The sequence below is a fragment of the Diadema antillarum genome, unplaced genomic scaffold, assembly GCF_040938485.1.
Source record: "Diadema antillarum isolate AM-2024a unplaced genomic scaffold, OU_Dant_1.0 seq00000693_RagTag, whole genome shotgun sequence".
Taxonomy (NCBI): domain Eukaryota; kingdom Metazoa; phylum Echinodermata; class Echinoidea; order Diadematoida; family Diadematidae; genus Diadema; species Diadema antillarum.
This window is the reverse complement of record NW_027271598.1, coordinates 2,633,779-2,653,766: the sequence shown is the minus strand read 5'-3', so window position 1 is coordinate 2,653,766 and position 19,988 is coordinate 2,633,779. Positions and strand designations below refer to the sequence as shown.

The 19,988-nt window shown below is 36.6% G+C and overlaps 1 protein-coding gene across 1 annotated transcript in view; it reads right to left on the bottom strand.

The window, feature by feature from the left end:
• Window positions 1-7,100: 7,100 nt before the first annotated feature.
• Window positions 7,101-19,988, bottom strand: part of LOC139737486 (uncharacterized) — a 34,912-nt gene continuing 22,024 nt past the window's right edge. The window contains exons 16-24 of the mRNA XM_071648159.1: window positions 19,544-19,612; window positions 18,801-18,859; window positions 17,054-17,167; window positions 15,944-16,124; window positions 15,372-15,455; window positions 14,888-14,928; window positions 12,244-12,565; window positions 9,437-9,625; window positions 7,101-8,441 (exon numbers count right to left, since the gene is read on the bottom strand). Coding sequence (XP_071504260.1) covers window positions 8,080-8,441; window positions 9,437-9,625; window positions 12,244-12,565; window positions 14,888-14,928; window positions 15,372-15,455; window positions 15,944-16,124; window positions 17,054-17,167; window positions 18,801-18,859; window positions 19,544-19,612 — 1,421 coding nt within the window. The 3' untranslated portion in view covers window positions 7,101-8,079. The remainder of the gene's footprint in view (window positions 8,442-9,436; window positions 9,626-12,243; window positions 12,566-14,887; window positions 14,929-15,371; window positions 15,456-15,943; window positions 16,125-17,053; window positions 17,168-18,800; window positions 18,860-19,543; window positions 19,613-19,988) is intronic.

Below are 19,988 nucleotides of genomic sequence, written 5' to 3'. Positions count from 1 at the left end.
AATCTAAGCTATGCCAAGTTCCCCGCCTCCACTTTTTTTTTCCTCCCGGATGTGGCACCAGAAAAATGTTAAGTCTTTTTGTTGTTGTTTTGTTTTTCTTTTTTTTTTGGGGGGGGGGGGTTGTTTTGTTTTTGGATGGTCAGCCGATTAACCCTGTAAGTGGCACTAGAAAATTGTGGTTAAGTCCTCTTTTGTGTGTGTGCGTTTTAATACAAACTGGGCCACCTCACTTTAAAAAATGTACAGCGCCGGCCCTGAAGCTTGCCAATATATAATACAGGACAGTTGCCAATGTTCCCACATTTTGTTACAAAATTGCACACACAGCACCAACACAAACAGATATTGTGAGAGATGGATATACCAACATGAGTGGCCTAAAAGTACACAAACACTCACCCACCTACACATCCACATACATACACACACATTCACCTTATCACACAAATATACATTCACACACATACAAGGACACATTTACACTTGCAAAAATTTCTCACGAGGTGACAACTCTTTGTACTGCGGGCTGTAGAGAATTACACAGACATGTTCATTCATTGTTTTACTTATCAATATATTTTTCTTCTTCTTTGTGAAACAAAAATATCATGAACAGTGTTCAAAGAAATATGAATACTCAAACTCATCTTGAACCAAAGTGAAATAGCAAAAAGTGAAAGACGAAGACTAAAAAGTGTATAAATTGCTAAAGAATGAAAGTCCAATTCTAAATATAATATCTATAAACTACTGGAAAGAATGAAATTAATTAGTCTATAAACTTACATACGACTATCGCCTATGAAATGTCAAAAATCACAATAATCTTTGATGGAAATCAGGCCAACAACAAAAATGCACATTGAAAAGACCCTGTTTGGATATCACATCCCTCTTGCAATATAATGACATACGAGTTGCCAACAGACCTAGCCTCCATGTCACATGGATGCCGGCAGCAGCGTCCAATCCTAGGATCCCAGAGCTACAGCAAACCAGCTCTGACACACCGGTGTCTAACTATGGTACATACTTTCTAATCATCTTTTTTTTTTTACCTTTCTTTTTAGTGTTTTCACACACGACAAACTTGAATTAGCATTCAAATCTTCCTTAATAGTAAACTTGCAGTGCTTTTATGAAAAGAGTCCTGAATAAGCCCTAAATCACCGCAATATTATCTGTAGCTGAGAAAAGATTTCACTTCCCTATAGGAAAAATGGACATACCGGTAATTGAAAGACTCAGTCACATCTTATACACTTTTCATGTATCCTCAGGAGTCAATACAATTTCAAACCGTGTCAAAGTTGACTTTGATGAATTGAGTAAGATCAAATAAAGAGAATGATTGATGCTTCTTGAAGTTGGACCTAAAATAATTTCATCAATTTCATATCAAATTGCAACGACATGTGCCGATTACCAAAGAAGATAGCTGTCGACTCAAAACTCTCTTATTGGTTCATGCACAAAATAAAAATGTTTCTGCTGATAATTCAACATCTGTAAAACTCCCCCCTAAGAGTCCTCATTGCTAGAACACTGCAACTTATACATTTAAAATATATATATATACAAGGGTAGAACATTTTTCTTTTTATTTCAGAGAAAGTAAATTTGGTAATGGTATGTTGTGAAGGTCAAAATGAGATTGGACACATGACATCATAGCATTTATTTTCCTGTGTGATTGCTACTAATGCCACTGTTTCACAGGTGCATGAGAAAGCTTACAATTCCATTACTTTCTTTCATTATGTGTTTCCATGACACTTGCATCATTCTCTTTGTCTGATTTACTCTATTCATTAAATATGACTCAAATGGTGTGGAATTACACCTTAAAAACATGACAGTATCTAAAAAAAAAAAAATCCATAATCCATACTTCATTGAATTATCCAACACACTCATGTAATCAACAGACACGGTATTATTTTACTTCAAAACAGGTCGATACTTTTGCATGGAAAACACCCTGCAGTCATGACTATGAAATGAAATACTACTATTGCTTTGAAATAAGATATATATAAATACAAAAAGGTTTTAAAAAATATGTACAAAACTAAATTGCTAAACAACGCTCTTGCACAAATATTGTCATTCATATTAAATGGTTGGCACATGACTCCAATCCTTCATACAAAACTTAACTCCCAGGCAATTGTTCATCTAGAAAACCAAAATAAAACCTAACTGCCATGATATAGACAGAACACAGACCGTTCATTAAAAGATTATTGGAACTCAGTAACCAAGAGCATTTTTCAATACTATTCTCTTTGTCAATAAGGAACAAGGTCTATATTGGGCTGAAGTCCTTTTTCATCTGACCTTTTCTCATGCACAAAGTATCGTCTTTTTTGTTGTTTTTTTTCCAAGTACAAATAAAGGTCACTTACTTTCTTTGGTATATGACTTTTTATAATATTCTCTGTACATTTCATGTGCATAATGAAGATGTTCACTGCACAGCAGTGATCTATTACGTTTTATGAACTCAGATGAAAGTGTTCTTCACTCAATGCACTCTAAGACTTTAAATCATTAAAAACTAATATATGTAGCAATATTATAAAACATGTTCATACACAAAGGTAATGTATAATACGGGCTGAGCATTGACACTTAATCCTACTCTTATCTTGCCTAACAAAAATCATCATTATTCAAACTCTGTCTAATATTCTATTGGCTAGCCCCACAACAGATAATATGGGGTGAAACAGTTGCTCAACTAAAAAATATATGCAGTGACTACTTTTGAGCTATTGATAAAGTGAAAGCATTATTTCTTGCTTGACAGATGTGTATTTTATCTTCTTCTTCCTTTTTTTTTTTTTTAACTGAGGTCTATCTGAAAATAATCTGTGATGGACTAAAAACTGAGGTTTGGAAGAAGTTCCATCAATTTGAGAAGATGTTACATACATAGAATTATTGCTCAAGTTGTCTCATGGCACAATCTGGAAATACATTTCCTTCTTTCTAAACTTGCTCAAAAGTTGTATGAACAGCACAACCTGTACAAATATGGCTATAAAATATGAATCTAAAAATGTTTTGTCTGAACAAAACTCTAAAAAAATGCATGCCGCTTAAAAATGGTGGTAAAATTATAAATAGTCCAAAATGTGAAAATCTAATTCTCAAATACTTCATGGAGCTCAATAGTTGTAAAATAAATTCCTATACAAAATAAATGAGGCTATGTCAATGAAGCCTTAGTAGACTTAATTACATATGAGTCCTACATTTCAGAATAGTATGAGTATTCTTTATCCTACAATTGAATGGAAGCTCGACTTAATACATTTTTTTTTCTTTGGGTCATACTATATGATAAAGTAAACTATTAGTTGATATGCTACTAAAAAAAAAAACCAGCAACATAAAACTGTTTTTTTGTTGTTAATCTAAAGGCATAGGGAAAAAAGTTCAATGTCAATGCTTAGAAAGCAGAAGTTGTATCATTTCGTTGTGTGCCTGGAAGAACGACACTAACCCACGCGAGGAGTATATTAATATACGCACTTCGTGTACGTTTGCGGTGTTCTTCTGGGCAACTGAAGATTTAGGGAAAGCAGACTAAAGCAAGAAGCCTCACGTCAAATCAAGACAACTTTCTTAATTCTCTCAAACTTAAACTTTTTCAAATATTATTTTCTGTTATGAGTGCTTTGTCTCAAAATTATGCATATCATCCCCTCTTTGAGATGGATCTTTCCAGAATCTCTTTCTACGACAAGAAATAAACAACAACATTAAACTCATTCATATCTTTCTTTCTTTTTTTTGCAAAATTGTATCAGACATATCAAAAATACTCCTATAATTATATCAAATACATCTTTTTCATATTTGTTTGAACTTTTCAAACAACTTTGCTTCACTTTCACAGCAACTCATATCTGCCCCTTTTTCTTACACTTTTGCAGGACATTCTCTAACAAAAGGCATTTGGTCTTAAAATCATATACCTGGGTATAGTCCCCTCTTTGGAATAGATCTCTCCAGGACTTCTTCCATGACAAGAATTACAAAACCAAAAACTCATTTTTGGGCAAAAGTGCCACAGAGATATCAAAAATACTTTTATATGTAATCTCACAACAAACATCTTTATCATTCTTTTTCTTCCTTTAAATCTTTAACATCTGTTCACTCTTACAGCAATTCATATCTTCCCCCTCTCTGCAATATTTCTGGAAAAAAATTGTGAAACTGAATTTCAGAGACACTTCTCTGGCATGTTGAATTCTATTCAGAAATTAAATCTACAGAAAATGCAACATTTTCCTCATGCAAATTACAGGTCATTCACCCATTCTGATAAATAAGCTGTGATTAATCAATTTCATCTATTCCACTTCTGATGAAAATAAGCAAAATCAATACAGAGCAGTTGTTTCCTTTTGACAGTAGCTCTAAAATAGTAAATGTGATGGTCCCATAGACTGAAATAACTTTGAACTATGTCCACAGAATCCTTTGTGAATCCACACCATGCGCCTTCAATCATACTTCTTAATACACATGCCAACAACATGAGGCCCTATCAGGCACACTCTTCCTCTCCCTTTAATGCCGATAAATCAACCCACCGTTTGTAGAGGATGTGCTTAAATCACGACACTAGCATTCAGCCTCTAAATATGAGAGTATTACACAAGCATACAGGATATTCTTCTGATTGAATTCAAGAGGAAAATGCTCAATACTAATGAATTGCATGCAGTAAATCTACTGGTCACAAAACCAGGCACGACTCAGAAAGTTCCAATACAGTGTTGTTCTATCATGTTGACCATACAAAGAAAAATAAACAAGAGCAATAATAGCAAATAACATATAATAGAAATGATGTTAATCATGGATCTTTTGTGTAAGGCACATTTATCCTCTATCTCCCCCAACCCCCCCCCCCCCCCAAAAAAAAAAAAATATATATATATATCACCACCACTCACTCCTACTTTTTAGTACCAAAATGTGACTGATTCTTCTATACTACTTAAAGAGCAGTACTTTATCAGAATATAGTAGTTTGGCAAACAGCAAAACAATGACTTCAGATATTACAGCTTTTGGAAGAGTTCAGAAAGTCAATAGAAAAGAAAAATGCTGCCACCTTATCTGACACATAGCAACTTTTTACATCATCTGATCCAAGGTTTCACTGAACCGAAATCTAGCAAATGTCACACAGACCTTGTACATTCTACACATGCTGACTTTGCACACACACAAAATGAAGCACCATAAATGACACACACAAAAAAACAACAACCCATAGTAAAGAGAAGCTTTTTAGCTTTCAAACATCAGAGTCAACATAAACAGCCGCTATGCACATTTGGCAAAATATTCACCCACATTCAACCCTTCCCGTTAACACAAGAAATGCAGAGAAATATGTTTTTCTTGTAAAGATTATATACATGGCAACATATCATGATAAACCAAGTTGAAATACACACCTCCGATGGAGATCAATTCATTTGGCTTTACATAAAGAGAGATGCAAGATATTACACACAAACACCACATTCACACTTCACAATACTTCAAAACACACATATATTTCAATCCTAAACTAATTCATACACCGTCAATCATCAAGTACTTACACCATTGAATATTTAACCACATGCGATAAAGTACTTGGGCTAGTAAAGCAAATATACAGCGAGTCAGTATCTTTTATGCACGTTTGGCCGAGTTACCTACCAACACAACATACCGGGTACTCAATACATACAATCTTTACATCATTCTTACAGATACAGACAACTGCATATGTAAGATATCAAATCACTTTACTTCTACTTCTACAAAGTTCTATGATACACCTATATATCTAATTTGTCATAAATTTAGATGTCCTTGCGTGTTACAAATAAGACAACCAACCTCTTCTGAGAGAGTAATGGCAATATACCACTAGAATAGAACTTCAATTGTAGTAATGTTGTGTCAAACACCAGGTACAGCTACAGACACAAATAACAATGGAATAACTGCCATCCCCCCCCCCCCCAAAAAAAAAAAAAAAGAAAAGAAAGAAAATCAAGAGAGACTGTTCTACGAATGAAACATTGTTCTGGCATGTAAACCCTGCTGGTACAGGTTTAAACAACATTTTGCTGCAAAGTTGGATAACTCTTCAAATACTTTGCTAACATTCACTGCAGATATGACACATAGTTTTGAGGGTATCTGATGAGAAAATAGTATTACCGTAGCAATCTGTTTTTGTTTGTTTCTAAATAATCCTCATTCGCCAAGAAAATTTCTTCTTTACTAGCTACCTCTCAACAAAAGACAACAAGCTTCACAGAGTTGGTTTACCTTGCAAAACATCTTCCTTGACCCATACAAAAACAAGCTACAAAAAACAAACAAACAAACTCAAGACTCATCTTACAGCCATAGGAAGTTTCTTTCATCCCACAGGATACATGGCAAGGGTAAAAAGAGTATTGCAAACAATATTTCTGGCAAACTTATGAGGCATAACACAAGAAGAAGTTATGTTTCACATCTGAACCATCCCTAGCACTATGGTAAGTTCACTGAGTGATACTTACGGGGTAACAAAACAACATAACTGATACTAAGCAAATATTGAACCTCAATTTGATTGTCTCAATACATTAATATATAGTGAGATAAATGAATATTTCTAACTTTTACTTTTTGAACTTGAATGTACACTCAATCCCTTCTATTTACATCTTCGCCACTCTCAAGCACAAATGAAAGTATTATAAAAAAACATAATGACTCCGGCAACACTTCGTGGCGGAGGCATAAAAAAGCACCAAGAAAACAAACAATACTATACAGCATTCTTGAAAAGCTGAAAGATCAAAATTAACTTATTTGACACTTCTCGTAAGAAACATTGAAGGTAAGGGACAGTGCTTGGATGAAGAAAAATTAAGCATATACACATACAGTGAGGACAATACACCCACACACAGCTATTTTGCAATCTGTCAACTGAATATTCTAAATCAGAAACATCAACAACTAGCACCAGAAATTTATTTCATATTCGAGTTAAATCTTCAGTAATATATCACCTGTCCAAACCATTAATGCCATAGATTGGGGTTTAACACCATATCTGCTTGAATCTCATGTCCAAGTAAGAGAATTTCACTTTTCACAAGCTCTTGATACAAAGCTGTGAACAGCAAGGAAGGTTTGTGAGGACAATAATGTGCTTAAGACCATTCCTATTCACCAATTCAAATCAAATTACATTGATCACAACTCTATAAAGTGGTACATATGTCGGCTCTGAAGACACAATAATAGGCACATAAGTTGCTGAAAACCACTTGTTATATGAAAATGGTTTGAGACCATTTTCTGACCACAATCATATTGTAAATACAGAACTCTCTTGTCTTTGTATACTAGGGCTATCAACACTCACACACATACAATCTACCAACACATTTTATAAAGGAGTAATACCTTCTGTAGTTGCCATAGAAAACATTTATGTTTTGCCTTTTTCAGCTGCAATTTGGTATCTTTCAATACCATAAGTAGGTCAAATATAGTGATTAATACAATGTTCATGCAAGCTGGAATCACCAGCAACACACAAATCCTGCTGCTGATTAAGTAGACACATCTATTCAGTAATTCTACCATAACATCAAGAAGTGATCACATGAATTCTTTTTCTATTTACTTTACCTGTCATAAAACCAAAGATTTACACAGGAACATCATTTACTTGCATACGATCACGTAACAAGGAACTGGTTCACAATTATGCTACACAACTGAACATTCTATAATCCTACACATGACTACAAACACAAGCTCCATACATACAACATTCTACAAACCATTAGTATACAAGCACTAGATGATAGACAGACTGGCAGCACAAAAACACGTAAACTGTTAACCTCTTCGACACATCACAAAGGACAAACTGCAGAGCAAGCTCAACACACACAGGTACATGGAGTAAACACTACTGCATAGCACCGAAAGAAATATCTGAAACAACTACAGCAGTCAAGTTTTAAGTAAGCCTTCCAGCTACTAACCACTACTGGTGTATGGCACCTGGGTCGGGCTTGAGCTCAAAACGCCACTGTCTTGGCTGCTGCAACTACTGTTGCTGACAATGGAGGTGCTGTGTGTGCCATATTGCACACCACTTGATGGTGTTGCAACCACACTCCCACTGTTTGATGGTGTCATATATCCTTGTGGCTGATGATGTTGCTGCTGCTGCTGCTGTTGCTGACATGCTGCCTGTGACGTCATGTGGGCATGAGCGACTGGAGCACCGGAGTAGGTAGAATGGGGCACACTGGCTTGGACTTTGCCTCCTGGGTACCCCAGTGACCCAGCCAGCTGTTGTTGGTACATGTACACATTTGGGTTTGGAGCAGGCGACACTATAAAATGAAGTTTTAAAAAAAGAAAAGAAGCAGCAGACAATTACAAGTTTACACCTACTTTTTTCAGAAGCTAACTCTTCATGTGTCAAGCACTTTAATCATTAAACTTGCCGAGCTTTTTCATAAGCATTTAGTAATCTATCCAAACTTGACCTACTGGTAGTTATAACGTTAGGAAGCCTACTCAGGTGTAGTAATGTGCCTCAGACCAACAGAAAGGTCACGATGACACAATAGGGGATTAGAGGGATTAGGCAGGGCTCGACACTAACGGTGGCCCGGTGGCCCGGGGCCACCAAAAACGCACGTCGGGCCACCAAAATTACAGAAATAAAGAATTTGGTGGCCTGATCGGGCCACCATAAAAGGTCGGATGTTTGCCTTTGGGCCACTAAAAATAAAAGTTAGTGTGGAGCCCTGGATAAGGTAATCTCTAATTGACAGTTTCTAGACATCAGTGCCAATTGGAGAAGACAGCACTCCAACACGTTTGTAAACTGACAAACACAGCCAAGAAAAACATTATCTCTGGTTCTCTACACACAGCATCGTATGAAACAATGCTAATGAATTTGATAATGTATCAGTATGATGCTATAAACTACATTATACATGACGGCAAACTTCAATGAACACTGCCAAACCTTTAACCAAATGACATCACATCACACTATACTTTCATGTACTGTATACGCCACATATTTTGCGAGGTTTTCATTTTTGTGAATTTCGTGAGTCAGGTGCTATTCGCGAAATTAAAGACACACGAAAATATTGACTCTGATCCCAATATGAATGTGACATACACGTATACATTTCTCCGTTCAGTACAGGACTCCATGATCACTAATTTAAGCACTCGCTAAATCGTCGCCGAGTCCTGCTTCACAAAAATTTAGACTCGCTATGAAATATATGGCGTATACAGTACTCTGCGTTGCTCTACCAATGTCATCAATGAAGTACTCTGGACTGGTAGAAAAGTTCTTCACCTGGAAAGGAGACAGGATGAGGCATGCCTTGGTGGTAAGTCATAGGCACGTATGTATCACCAGCAGGCCCCGCGTGGATGGGCAAGCTGTAGGTGGGGTTTGTAGAAGGTGGCATGCCGGCGGGATTCAGGGAGACAGGCTCTGCAGACATGTAGCCAGGTGTGACTGAGTTTCGGCCAGATCCAGAACCTGGGGTTGTGAGTGACATCCAGGTATAACCGAGCTTTATGACAGTAAATCTTGACACTTTGACATGATTGCCATATAATTATAAAAATTTGCTCTGCTCCAACCTTTTGAATCACACAGAAAAAAGGGGTCCCAGGGGGCTTGATGGTCACGTGAGTTTCTAGAGTAGCATCATCATTGCTGCAGTGATACAATAGTTAAGTGCCTCTTTATATACCCCATGAGCAACCATTATTCCTAATTTTTTTTCCCCACAATCTATGACGTATATGTACTATTCGTGGACAGAGAGAAGACGTTGTCTGAAATTTACCATGTCTAGCTCTCAAGAATTCTGTCCCGAGGTCCACATGGGGACCATGTGTACCCTGTGAACAACATTTCATACCTATCCTACTGAAGGTTGATTCCTACTTAAAGGGAAGCAGTCCTGAGATTATCACTGTACTGATAATTAAGAAGAGTAAAAAATATAACCTTTCACCAATTTATACGCGTGGACATCAAAAATTGTCTCCGTACGCGATTTTTAAAAAATAATTCCTGCAAGCGATCGTGTAAGAGCCTGCCAAAAGGTGCAACGTCATTGATGCCCTACTCTCAAGTTGACAGCCGTGCCTCAGAAAACCAATTTAAGTGTTCAAAATGATCATATCTGATTTTTTCGTAAAATGTGACAATATGTGGTTTTATTATTTCAAACAAAATATTTCAAGCTTATTTATATATACAATTAATATGAAAATAAATAGTAAACATGTATTTATAGATAACTAGGGATGACGAGCAGAACACCGCTGGAAAGAGTTGTGCATCGATTACGTATGACTCTCCGCCAAGACTTGCTCATTTGCAGAGTCACAATTTTTTAACCGAAATGTACGAGCTTATTTGGTGATTTGAAAGTTTGTTTTTGATGAAAGTAGTTCATTGGAGGTACCAACAACAACATATTTTTTTAAATTTCGTGAGGACTGCGTCCCTTTAACTCTGATCATGCACTGTCGAGAACTTGAATCCTTCACAAGGAAAAGTAGAAATTACGCCGTGCGTAATATATGTCCCCGCCGGAAGTAGCATTTTGTAGCAAAATGTACAATACAGGTCAAAAATCAAGGTCAAAGGTCAAAAAAGTCAAAGGTCAAAATTCTGTGTAGAAGTTTTGAAGCCCTCACCTAGTGCCATCACATAAAGCAAACGGAATCGAAATCGGGTTAGAAATGGCGAAGGAGTAGCATTTTGTAGCCATGCAATGTACAATATAGGTCAAAAATCAAGGTCAAAGGTCAAAGAAGTCAAAGGTCAAAATTCTGTGTAGAAGTTTTGAAGCCCTCACCTAGTGCCATCACATAAAGCAAACAGAATCGAAATTGGGTTAGAAATGGCGAAGGAGTAGCATTTTATAGCAAAATGTACAATACAGGTCAAAAAATCAAGGTCAAAGGTCAACGAAGTCAAAGGTCAAAATTCTGTGTAGAAGTTTTGAAGCCCTCAACTAGTGCCATCACATAAAGCAAATGGAATCGAAATCGGGTTAGAAATGGCGAAGGAGTAGCATTTTGTAGCAAAATGTACAATATAGGTCAAAGGTCAAGGTCAAAGGTCACAACTGAAATTCTGTGTAGAAGTTTCAAAGCTCCCATGTAGTGCTCTCATATAAAGCAAACAGAATCAAAATCGGCTCATAAATGACAGAGAAGTAGCAAATTGAACATTTTGATCACACACAGACGCACACACGGACACACGGACGGACACACGGACACACACACGTACGGAGCCCGTTTCATAGTCCCCTGCTCGAACTCGTTCGGCGGGGACAATAAAGATATGCAGGGAAAATGTCAATTAAATTCAAGCCCTTCACGAACATGTCATCCCCGACCCTATCACCAGCTCAGTCAGGTCAGCACTGTCACTGTCGTGAACAAACTTACATATTTTACTTCTACAAGTTAATATAATAAGACTGAACTATACTTTTGGATCTAGAAAGAGATTGGAATTGACACAGCTTGGATGCTTAAGGGCCTACTCTTGGGCCTCCGCTGTGCCAATCCTACCATATGAAAAATCTTTAAATATCCCTAGCCACTTAGAATGATTTGGATACAATGTGAAGACGGGCTTTCCAGAATATGAACGTGTGATAGAAGTTTCACAGATGATGGACAACAGGTGAAATGGCACTAATAGCTCACAACAGCCTGTGGCTCAGGTGATCTTTAACCCGTTGAGGACGGACTTATTTTGCTACAACACACATTTCCCATAGACACCTGCCCGAGTACACTCGGGACTCGTCCTCAACGGGTCAAGTGTCATCATATGAGAGATTATTGGATTGTATGGATGTTGTGCCTGCATCACCGAGTTCTACTAGATTTCAGATATTGATATCAAGACGTAACAAACAAAGCTCATTAGCAGGCACTTTGATGTAACATTCTTCGATTCCTATCTTGCTATTTTGGAAATTTTGCAGACACTGGGAGAATAAAGGATGTTACCACTCAGACAAACTATGAAACATCTATGCCTGCTAATTGCAAAAGGTTAAAAAAAAAATTAGAAGCCTACTTTATGAACTCAATATCATGCATGGAAATGAAACTGACCATTGTAGGCAATCTGTCCATCACTGGGATCACTATCCTCTTGACCGTTGGCTGCTGGACTGGGCAAGGCCACTGCCCCTTCTGGCATATCATAGGGACTCTTCATCATGGCCTGCGCAGGCATGCCCATGCCATTGTGCTGGGGAATCCCTGGGCTGTAGCCGCCAACAAGCCCGGGGTGCTGCTGGGGATGGTGCTGCTGATGTTGCTGCTGTTGCTGTTGCGGGTGCATTTGGTGGTGGTGCTGCATGGGCCCAGCCGCTGCCTGATAGTGGTAGCAGTGCTGCTGTATGTGCTGCAGCAGGCACAATCTTCGATGATACTGGTAGCAAAGTTGGAGACAAGACGACATGCCATGAGCACACAATAGCAATAAAGTCCCAGTTGGTTGCAAGACAAGTCATATCTTAAATATACATAAAGAAAGCAACTCACACATAAATTTGACAGAAGTTCTTGTTAGACATTCAAGGTACCACAGGTTAAAAACCACTATGAGATTGAGAAGCCCCACTATCTTTCTATTCAGTTTTCTCTCGGATTTTCTGGAAGAAACATTCATTCTCTTCTACCCCCCCCCCCCCCATTATCTTTTTTCTGCTTGGCACTAATTTCATCAAAGGAATAACCTTGCCTTCGCTTTTTTCTCATCTACCTCCTTCTCCACTGACTATAGTATATTCTCTATAAAGACAACTACCATTTATGGTGCGCCCATAAGCCAGCCAATCAAGATACAAAATTTGAGCCTTGCTCCATACATGAGCGTGTGAGCATGGTTTTTTTGTGGGTTTTTTTTTTTTTTTTTCATACAGCCTTTTTAAAAATGCCAAAAAAACAAGGAAAAGTAGAAATTACGCGGTGCGTAATATATGTCCCTGCCGGAAGTAGCATTTAGTAGCAAAATGTACAATATAGGTAAAAAGATCAAGGTCAAAGGTCAAAGAAGTCAAAGGTCAAAATTCTGTGTAGAAGTTTTGAAGCCATCACCTAGTGCCATCACATAAAGCAAACGGAATCAAAATCGGGTTAGAAATGGCGAAGGAGTAGCATTTTGTAGCCAATGTACAATATAGGTCAAAAATCAAGGTCAAAGGTGAAAGAAGTCAAAGTCAAAATTCTGTGTAGAAGTTTTGAAGCCCTCACCTAGTGCCATCACATAAAGCAAACGGAATCGAAATCGGGTTAGAAATGGCGAAGGAGTAGCATTTGGTAGCAAAATGTACAATACAGGTCAAAAATCAAGGTCAAAGGTCAAAGAAGTCAAATGTCAAAATTCTGTGTAGAAGTTTTGAAGCCATCACCTAGTGCCATCACATAAAGCAAACGGAATCAAAATCGGGTTAGAAATGGCGAAGGAGTAGCATTTTGTAGCCAATGTACAATATAGGTCAAAAATCAAGGTCAAAATTCTGTGTAGAAGTTTTGAAGCCCTCACCTAGTGCCATCACATAAAGCAAACGGAATCGAAATCGGGTTAGAAATGGCGAAGGAGTAGCATTTGGTAGCAAAATGTACAATACAGGTCAAAAATCAAGGTCAAAGGTCAAAGAAGTCAAATGTCAAAATTCTGTGTAGAAGTTTTGAAGCTCTCACCTAGTGCCATCACTTAAAGCAAACGGAATTGAAATCGGGTTAGAAATGGCAAAGGAGTAGCATTTTGTAGCAAAATGCACAATATAGGTCAAAAATCAAGGTCAAAGGTCAAAGAAGTCAAAGGTCAAAATTCTGTGTAGAAGTTTTGAAGCCCTCACCTAGTGCCATCACATAAAGCAAATGGAATCAAAATCGGGTAAGAAATGGCGAAGGAGTAGCATTTTGTAGCCAATGTACAATATAGGTCAAAAATCAAGGTCAAAGGTGAAAGAAGTCAAAGGTCAAAATTCTGTGTAGAAGTTTGAAGCCCTCACCTAGTGCCATCACATAAAGCAAATGGAATCAAAATCGGGTTAGAAATGGCGAAGGAGTAGCATTTTGAAGCAAAATGTACAATATAGGTCAAAGGTCAAGGTCAAAGGTCACAACTGAAATTCTGTGTAGAAGTTTCAAAGCTCTCACGTAGTGCTATCATATAAAGCAAACAGAATCAAAATCGGGTTAGAAATGGCGAAGGAGTAGCAAATTGAACATTTTGATCACACACGGACGCACAGACGGACGGACGGACGGACAGACGGACAGACAGACGGACGGACACACAGACACACACACGTACGGAGCCCGTTTCATAGTCCCCTGCTCGAACTTGTTCGGCAGGGAAAAAAAAGGTTTGTTTGTTTTTCTTGTATAAGTATGTCAGGTATAATGAAATGAAGCTACAATTTCAGTCAATACATAACATGAATCTCTGAATGTAATACTCAGTAAATTACACCTCAACGATTTCAAAATCATACCACTAAGTTATGTTTGATTAAACTCAAGATAATCAAACATAACTAAAGTTATGTTTGATTAAACAAGGTTATGGTATTCACTTTTAAAGCATACCATAGCCTTGTGTTTCCTATGATTTTAATGTCACTAACACAAAGCTTTTAATAAAAATTCTCATGTAATAGCCTTTGTCAAATTTTCTTTTTTCTAACATTAATGTGAAATTTTGAAATTACAATTTAATAAAGTAATTAAAAAAGTGTCATACCTCAAGACCCAGATTGTAGAAGAATCTCAGGGTACAAATATCTGTTCAAGTAACAAATTGAAAACAAACATAAATATTACTGAAACAGCACTGAACTAAACATTGGTGATATCTTTTGCATTTATGCAAGTGTTAACATCAAATATTCCCATAAAGCAATTTAGCCATTAAATGCTGTAATACAGAAGAATCCAAAAAGTGAGAAACATATTGGTACATATTTCTTTTCCTCTAAGAAAAATTAATATGTAACAAGGATTCTTCAAACTGTCTGATTAATCTGATTCAAACTCTGATAATAAACAATAGGAAAAGAACTAATTCCTAGCAGAACGGCTTGCTTTCTGCCTGAACAACTTAGCAGTGCTCTCAACTCGAGGACTCTGGTACAGCTTAAATATCACACCAGTGCAAATTTAGGAATCTATGAATGAGCTACGATAGAGAAGAAGATACAACTTCAAAAGCACTATAAATATCTCACCTGTCATCGGCAGATCAGCTCCATTGGGGTCCTTTGAGATCAGGGCATGCCAGTTGACTGGTCCAGTCAAATTCCAGTCATTCACTGAACAGAACAAAGAACAGAGATGATGTCTTCATCATACTTTCCTGACACTTTTCTATTTTTTTTTTCTGAACACTATGTCATATTTAATCATTTCAATCATTGATCCCTCAAGAAAGTTTTTTATGGTAAAGTGAATTGATGACACGCAACAACAATCACACAATGAACACAATCGAACCTAGAGAGGCATGTTTAAGTTTTGCAGATAAAGACGGATTTACTGCTGAAAAGATTATAGTGCATCTTTGCTTTATTATACTCACACAATCATTGACAGCGACATCAAAATGTTCAGTTCTATCAAAATAAACTGACATGAACTCGATTAGTCATTACAACAGTATGCATACTCTTGGCACACAAAAACACACAAAGCTGGAACATCTTTGTCTAAGCCGATGCTTTCTAAAGGCAGCAACATTACTACAATGTAGATACAAAGGCAAACTGCCAATTGTCACAGAGCAAACATATCGTATGCTTACTGGGAATGAAGAAGTGGTAGAAAGGAAGGCCCATGGTGGCGAACGGTGGGACGTAGCCAGCCGGAGCGATGTTTGGAGGCGAGCTTGCCTGAGGGTCCATACCGGGACTAACACTGAGGCTGGATGGAGTCGCACTCTTTGGCATGGACAATGGTGATGGTTGCATCATACCATCATCAGACTATTAAAGGGAAAGGTAATGATGTATGAATGGAATACAAATGCCGCAAAACATATCCTTTGTCTTGCAATTATTAAATTGACACATTAATTTTGCCCTGCAGTTTCAATAAGAGATAGAAAATTTGTGTTGATGCTTTTTTTATTGCATCATATTGAATTTGTACTGGTAAAAGGTGAGAAGTTCTAGATCTCTATAAAGTTCATGGTAATAAAGGTTATACTAATTGTAAAATGATCATAAAAAAAGTATTGGAATGCATTCTTGTTTTTTACGTATTTTCAGGATTATTATTTGTTGTTGTTGTTTTTATTATAAGATTGCAAATATTCTTCTTTCAGTTTTGTTATTATTAATGCAAACATGTATTTCCTTTTCATTTTGTATCATCAAACACCAGCATCATCTTTACAGTGGCATAACTTGCAGATGACAGTCATATTCCTGATTAATGTAAATGAACACTTTCAAAAGTTCTGGAAGGAAAGCTGTCTGCACATTATACAACAAACATTTTTTTTTCTACATACTCTCTTCAATTATAAAGAAGTAGATGAATAAACCATATCTTTATAAGCAGAAAACACACCACATGGCTGATAAAATGATGGGTATATTATCATGATGAAATATTTCATTCTTGCCACTGTCATTAATTGTGTGTCATAACTTGGAAGCTCTATGCATTGTGCATCCTAATCAAGTTTGTACTATATGCTCTCATGCCTAAACTTGTAATTCCATTTCATAATAACTATCAATGAAATCAGATATGTTTGTTGATATCATTTTAATTTGTGGAATTGTGACTGTTTTCATGCCTTCACAGTAAACTTAATACACATTGGTGGTATATTGATTTAGTTATTGTAGGTTTTATCAAAGTTTGCTTGAAGAAGAAAAAAAAAATACTTAGCCAGTGGCTATACCATTGTGCTATTTGTTGCAGTTACTTCCAGATGATTTGGTTCCACATCACACTCAGTGGTCACTGCAGTGACGGGCTGTTCTTCGATTGGTTGTTTTGAGTCGTTGGAAGAGGTCTTTGCGTGAGAAGCACATATAAAAATTCACTGCATTTCCAATGTAACCTCCTGTGTGTACTAGATGTCTCTACTCTACTTCATGCAAATTATCAGCCTTGGAAACTTTAAGGGGAATAGTGTATTAATGTTCTTATGTCCTTTTAACGTATGAATTTACTTTTAAAAAGTTACTTTTAAAAGTAACTGCATACGTTAAAGGTTTTAAAAAGTTACTTTTTAAAAAGTTACTTTTTATAAGAGCATTTTATTATGTGTGGCCTTTACATAGATTTGAATTCTGCAAAGTTTACACTTGCTATTGATCCACTAATACATGTTGAGTCGCATACAGAATTGATTAAATTTTTTAGTTCACAATCATGCAATTTCCTGTCAAACATACTCAGCCAATGGTTACATCAGTGTGGTATAATTATAGCTAGACGGTTTGGTTCCGTACCACACTGGTCATTGCAGTGACAGGCTGTTTTTCAATGGATTCTCTCTTATATGAGTCAATAGCTCACATAAGTATTAAAAAAAAATCATGATATTTTCGAAAGAACATCCTAAATGCAGTAAATGTCTTGTTATATGTTGTACACATCAATTAGCCAGAGTCTGTAACTGTATCATACATTTTTTCATTGTCTGTGTGTGTGCTTGCAGTTACCCTATTTTAAGATAAAATTTGGAACATCAGTGACTTTACATTGATTTGAATTAGGCAAAGTTTAGACTTACTTGTCACCCACTGACACAAGGTTGGCAGTCTACTAAATTACTAGTTTTTTTATTATTATTATTATTATTATTATTATTATTATTATTATTATTATTATTATTATCATTATTATTATTATTATTATTATTACTGTCATGCTCATGCAGTTTTATATGAGAAATACTTAATAGTCAGAGTCATAAATCTGCCATTTGTTGTGTTTACTTCTAGATGGGTTGGTTCCACATCACACTCATTGGCCATTGCAGCAATGGGCCGTTCGTCAGTGGGCTGTTTTGAGTCATTTGTAGAAGTCTTTGAGTCATTGGTAGAAGTCTTTGAGGAAGAAGTATTTAAAAACAGAATATATTGGTCTCTCAAGCATTTCATGAAAGCCAATTTACTATCCTTTTATCATGATGTGATGCGAAATACATTTGTAATAAGTGTTCTTTTTGGGAGTGTACAGCCACATGAAGATTGGCTACCAACACAATTACACACCATGGGATGAGTTGACTCTAACAATTTTGATTGGAGTTGACATGATTCCAAATCACTTCCAACTACATGCACATTGTTTACAAAATAATGTGGCTTGTTACTTCAGTAGACATTATATGCACACTTTACGATGTGAAATGTGATGACATTTTTAAGCATAGCCAATTTTAATATGTTTCTAGAAGTTATCATCAGGATGTCATGCACACAACCCACACAACCACATACACTGTAGAAACATGCATTAGAGGCTGGAGCTCTCTATAAGCAAACTAAAACAGAAGACAGAGATTCACATTCAACAACAATACACAATAATTCTCCCCTTTCAAATTAATTTTCTATGAACCAAATGTGTTTTGAAATCTAAACAATTTGAAAAAAAAAAACAACATACTGCAGGTGTGTTCAATATCTGCTTACCATTTGAGGCATGGGACTGTATTGCCTGTCAATACATGGACTTTCATTTCCGACTTGTTCTGTGGAATGGGAGATGAAATCTGGGTTATATCTACAAAGCATTCTAGGCTACAGACAGAGGTAAGAGTTTATCAAAAAAATTTGATGACTCAAGATGTATCTAAAAGAAGAAATAAATCACAGTAGAATCCAGCATTTGTAAATGCATCCGTCACTACATGCTCAATCATTTGATTTTCTTTTTACTGATTAAGACGATATAAATTATGAAAATTTTGATGATAATGGAGACAATGACACTGAAAGTAAATCACCATAATTGCCACCTTTACTATCACTCTTCCTACATTTCTTCTCCTTCTTTTTCTTCTTCTCGTTCTTCTTCTACTTCTTTTTTTTTCTCATTATCATCTTCACCGTTGCCTCCGTCATCATGACCACTATCAATTCATTGTGACTTTGCCTCTTTTATACAGTGCTAGATTCAATGCAGTAACTTCAGAATCTTGAGTTATGTTACAAGCAGAGTAGTTTTTGTACATATCTAATGGATAATAGTTCGACTTCTGCCACATGAAATACACAAGCATGAAACATACCACTTTCTCAAAACTGAAACATTAGGCAGACATACGTGTAACCCCAAAGCATTTATCAGACTCTATGATATGCTGATTTTGAGGGAAAAGGGGGTATTAATTGAAAAAAAAATATCAGAATACATACGAAATCTGCTTGCTCACCTTGATTTGCAATCATCATATCTGAGAACTGACCAGACAGCACACTCTCCATTTGATCCGATCCCCTCTCTAGGAACCAAGAGGTATTCAGCATTAAATTCACTATCAACCCGTTGAGGACGGTTTGATTTTGCTACAACACGCATTTCCCATAGACGCTTACCCAAGTATACTCGGGATTCGTCCTCAACAGGTTAAATGGACTAACATACATGCATGTCACAGGAAGAGGGAAGGACTAAGGAATGACCAAAGACAACATACATACATAAAACAAGAAAATAACAGATGAATGTAATTCTACAGCATTTTCTGCCAGCTACTACTGTCAAGTGATTTCAAGGACTGAGGAGCGCATTTATATATTTTGTCCAGCATTCCAAGCACATTCATATGACAAAGAATGACACAGGTATACAACTTTTCATTGAAGAAGGCTGTAGAC